We start from the raw sequence: 5,196 nt of genomic DNA on the forward strand, positions 1-5,196 counted from the left end.
GGCTAATTTTCCAGCCAGGTCCAAAAAAAAAAAGTATTCAGACTTTTTCACCAAGTGTGTGCGGCCGCAGGGTAAAGCTCCCGAATGGGTACCCGCTCATTAGTTGCCCCCTTCTTTGTCTCAATCTGTGCGGGTTGTTTATTTTTTATTAATATTTCTTAAAATGGGAAAATAATGAAATCGTAAAAGTGCTCATTGGCGTGTTTGAAAAAGGTTCAAGCGGTGTTAAAAAAAGGTCCGGGCAACTCTCAAAAAATGCTGATATCATTCGAAAATCAATTTGACAAAAAAAATTTATATGTTTCAAAAAAATGATTGGGACCTTTAAAAAAGTATACAATGTAAAACAATGTTCTTGCAATTCAAAAAAAATTGTTCCATTCAAAAAATGCAAATGAAATTTATAAAATGTTCAGGATTTTTAATATATGTTCATGACATTTTTAGACAATGTGGTACAATGTAAAAAATAGTTTGAATATTTTTAAAATTTTGTATCACTGAAAAAATGTTCATCGTGTATTTTAACAATGTTGGACTAATATTCAATGCAATTATTTAAAATAATATTCACGATTCATCATATATTTAAAAAAATGTGTATAAATTGTTTCAGACGTATAAGAAAAATGAACAGCGTGTATTGAAAAAGGTACATATGTATTGGAAGAAAATAGAAATTAAAAACAAAAAGGAAAATGAAAAAAAAATCCCCAATGAAACACCGAAAATAAAAACAAAATAAAACGTGCATAAGCTTATAAAACCAGTCCGAGCCAGTCATAGAAGCCTCCTAAAACCGCTCCATCAAAATCCCATATTGGGCCGGCCGATCTGGCGATCGCCTACTACAAGACAGAGGATATTTCTCGCTTAATTCTGAGAATGGGTGGCCACTGGGATTTGTTTATAAATCACAGCAGAAATTTGAATGGGGCCAAGGCCATATAATTTCCACAGTTTTTGTCATGCGATTGATCATCATTTTGCAGTCAATCGGTCATGCTTGGCCAAAAGACACGGAACGACAACTACGACAGTAATTTTACGACGGGATGATTAATCCGAAGGTGAGATAGGACCGACTATTTCACTATCTGCCGACTTATTATTGGGAAATGAGATATATCATGGGTTAAAAATTCTGTGTTGCTTTATACGTCTCACCACCTTTTCTATGCTTTTGTATCAGTATCACTATTTTGGCCACATGAGCTGCCCAAGTTTTTCCGGCGGCACTCTATATTCTACGTTGCCGTTGGACTATCAATGTGTACATAGACAGGGGCTCCATCAAGAACCTATATTGGGCCGGGCCATCGAGGGGCCGCCTAATGCAAGACAAATCATCATTTTTAGAGTGGGTGGCCGCTGGGGTTTTTAATTATAAATTACAGCAGAAATTTAAATGGGCCAAGCCCATATAATTTGAACAGTTTTTCACGGGGCTAATCATCATTTTGCAGTCAATCGGTTATGCTTGGCCAAAAGACATGGAACGACGACTGCAACAATAATTTTGCGACGAGACGATAAATCTGAAGGTGAGAAAGGACCAGCAATTTCACCAAATGCCGACTTATTATTGGGAAATCTGATTTATCATTAGTAACAATTTTATGTTCCTTTATCGGTCTCATCACGTTTGGAGATATGAGTTGCCAATTTTTTCCGGCGGCATGATATTCTATGTTGCAGTTGGACCATCAATGTGTTCATAGATATGACATGAGCGACATCACAACAATTTTTTTCTTTCAAAAATCGACATCACAACAATGTGCATGAGTTTATTTTCTGTTTCTTTGTACATGTCCTGTTATATTTTGTAATCTTGTGATTTTTTTAAAAAAAAACTATGCAGTAGACCAACATATATATTCACCAAGAAAAAAAAGGGCATTTTACAACACTGAAGAAGGCACAACCCCTACAACTCCATAAACACAGGACACGGCATACATGTGAATTTAAATGTATTGGTCGATACACTTACTATATTGGCCGACATGTGAGACGTGCTACAAGACCAAGACCGCTATTCATCTCTTTTTTTTTTTTTTTTTGAAAAAGAGGATAGCCCTGGCGTCTGCATCAGAGTGATGCATACAACCATCTTATTTAACAAAAATACGAAGATAAAATCTAAGGTCCAGTGCCGTACCGGCTCACAAATGTTGCCGTTGGACTGTCAATGTGTTCATAGATATGACGTGAGGGACATCACAACTATGTGCATCAATTTATTTTCTATTTCTTCATTGAACATATCTACTTTTATTTTGTAGTCGTGTGACTTTATTTAAACATGCAATAGAGCTACATGTATATTTATTAAGAAAAAAAGGTATTACAACAGTAAAGAAGGCACAACCTCTGCAACTCCATAAAGAGCCCTGATGCACCCTGCCAACAATGAAACCCCAAAGGGTCAATAGTTGAGATGAAGTGGAGCGTGTATGCTGGGGATCAACCGAAGTGGTTCCTTCCGGACTACCGATAGAGCACCGACCGATGTCTCGCTCATGTCGAGGTCTTCCGGCGCGATGCCACCGGGAAGCGTCCAGTCGAAAGAGAAAAGGAGTTGAGCCAAGCAAAGCTCGACGCCGGCGAGCCCAAACTCTATCCCTGGGCACATTCTCCGGCCGGCACCGAACGGCAGGAACTCAAAGTCGCCCCCCTTGAAGTCGACGCTTGTGCCGAGGAATCTCCCGGGACGGAACGCCTCAGCGTCCTCCCAGTACCTCGGGTCCCTGCCCATGGCCCATGCGTTGATGACCACCCTGCTGCCGGCCGGGATCATGTAGCCACCGACACGGCACTGCTCCTTGCAGACCCTGGGGACTAGAAGAGGTGCCGGCATGTGCAGCCGCATCGTCTCCTTGACGACAAGCCGGAGGTAGCTGAGATGTCCGATGTCGCACCAGCTTGTCACTGCTTCCATTTTTGTCCTCACCTCATCCTGCACTTTGGCCATCTCCTTGGGGTTCTTCATCAGCTCTGCGAGTGCCCACTCTATCGTTGACGACGATGTCTCTGTCCCCGCGGCAAACATGTCCTGCAGCGTGTCCATTTCATCCCAATAGTTAGTTCTATGCAGAGCTAATCTACGGTTAATAATATTCATAGTGATGGCTAATCAGAATTAAAAAATCTGCGTACTATATATAGTGCTAGGGATATGGCAGATACCATTATGACAGCCTTGATGTTGTCGTGTGTAATGGGCACCTCCGTGTCTTCTGGATGCTCCATGGCATCGAGAAGCACATCTAGCATGTCCTCTGTTGTGTCCTTCTTCTTCTTCTTCTGCCGAAGCCACTTGCGCTCCTCAATGACGTCTTCGAATAGCTTGTCGACCTGCCGCTGCATCCGTCGCAGCCGGTGCCTCAACAGGACGTCGAGGAAGCTCAACGACGGGAAATGGTCCGACAGGTTGAACCCCGACGCCAGCTCCAGGCCCTTCTTTAAGATGGAGCCCCTGTGCTCGAACGTCTCGCTCAATGCCGTCCTGCTCACGATGGCGCTGCTGAAGACATCGACCATGGCCCGGAGGTCAATGGCCTTGCCCGGACAGTGGCCGGCGATGCTCTCCAGGAGACGACGTGTCTCCTCCCTCCGTATGGGAGCGAAAGACCTGACCCGGTTCGCGGACAGGAGCTTGACGACGCACACCTTGCGCAGCCGGCGCCAGGTGGGGCCGCCGGAGGAGAAGGCGACGTCGGCGCAGCCGTACAGCAGAACCTTGGGCCCGGCTAGCTCCGGGCGGTGGGCGAAGTTTGCGTCCTGCACCTTCATGACCTCCCTGGCCGCCTCGCGGGACGAGACGACGACGAGGCCGACCTGCCCCATCTGCAGGTACATCACCGGGCCGTGCTCGCGGCCGAGGCGAGTGATGGCGTGGTGCGGGAGCTCGCCGGTGGCCAGGTAGTGAATGCTGCCGATCAGAGGGAGCGTTGACGGGCCCGGCGGGAGAGGCGCCCCGCCGGCTCTTGTGCTGCTGGCCGACGTGGAGCCAGCATTCTTGATCATCAAGACTATTGCTCGCATTATGCACACTGCTGCAACAACGAGCGAGATTAGCGGTAACATTTCCATGTTCGACCGTTGTGCGTGCCAGAGTACATGCTAGGGCTGCAACATTTATACTGATCTGATCGACCATGCTCCATGGACATTTCATGCATGTAAATGTCTAAGCTCAGACTGCGAGCAGCCGTGTAGACTCGTCATGCATGGTTGGAAAAGGCACGTATCATTTGTTGCCGGAGGTTTCTTCCTGCTTTTTTTGGTCTGCGTGCATGCACAAGCAACTTCACCGTCGTCCGTGCCGTATGCTTCTAGACGGCTTTGAATTGAATTATAGCTTTTGTTTTGCGAGAGAACTGAATGATAGCTGTTAACCATGCAAATAGGGGCTGCCCACGGCATCTCCAACGCTAATCGCAAACCAGACACCGTATCCGTCCGTAAACCAGGGATCAGTCTGCAGATACTAATGTGAAGCAGTCACGCAACCATTACCGCAAATGTCCGCTGCTATTAACATCTTCTGAGAAATATGCGTGACTATTATGGTACTAATCCATGGTTAGTAGCTTTCGTCGAGCACGTGGAAAGGCTTCCGTCAAAACATGTGTGATCACAGAGTAGCTTCCCAGATACTGGCATGCATGGGTTAAAGTTTGCTTCCGCAAAACACTTGCATGATTAAGTTTGCTTCCACCAAATACTTCCATGACTATTAAGGGCATCTCCAACAACTGTAAGATAGTGTTGATAAATTTGTCACCTAGGACATAGTGATGATGTGGCATGTAATAAATATGGAGAGAGAACAAAGTTGTATGTAGAATAACCAACAACCTTTGCACAAGCTCCAAGGTGAAATAGAGAGCAATCGCATTTATTTTTTGATCATCTATTGGATACCTTAGATACAACCCATTAGAGTAGTTGTATGATAACTTGTTGGTTGATGACATGGACATTTTACCAACAAGACTAACATACAATCTATTGAAGATGCCCTAAGGGCATCTCCAACAGTTGTGAGACAGGTGTTGGTAAATTTGCCACCTAGGACATAGTGATGATGTGGCATGTATTAAATATGGAGAGAGAGCAAAATTGTATGTAGATTAACCAACAACCTTTGCACAAGCTCCAAGATGAAATAGAGAGCAATCATATTTA

General features: G+C 44.8%; 1 protein-coding gene across 1 annotated transcript; it reads right to left on the reverse strand.

Annotated features, from left to right (window-relative positions):
• Nucleotides 1-2,322: 2,322 nt before the first annotated feature.
• On the reverse strand, nucleotides 2,323-3,917 carry LOC119297543 (5-epiaristolochene 1,3-dihydroxylase-like). The gene is made up of 2 exons (XM_037575295.1): nucleotides 3,193-3,917; nucleotides 2,323-3,058 (listed from the first exon to the last, which is right to left on the reverse strand). Exons 1-2 carry the CDS (start codon nucleotides 3,862-3,864, stop codon nucleotides 2,432-2,434), a joined length of 1,299 nt encoding a protein of 432 aa, XP_037431192.1. The 5' UTR covers nucleotides 3,865-3,917; the 3' UTR covers nucleotides 2,323-2,431.
• Between the last annotated feature and the right edge of the window lie 1,279 nt (nucleotides 3,918-5,196).

Source organism: Triticum dicoccoides, chromosome 5A (genome assembly GCF_002162155.2).
Source record: "Triticum dicoccoides isolate Atlit2015 ecotype Zavitan chromosome 5A, WEW_v2.0, whole genome shotgun sequence".
Classification (NCBI taxonomy): domain Eukaryota; kingdom Viridiplantae; phylum Streptophyta; class Magnoliopsida; order Poales; family Poaceae; genus Triticum; species Triticum dicoccoides.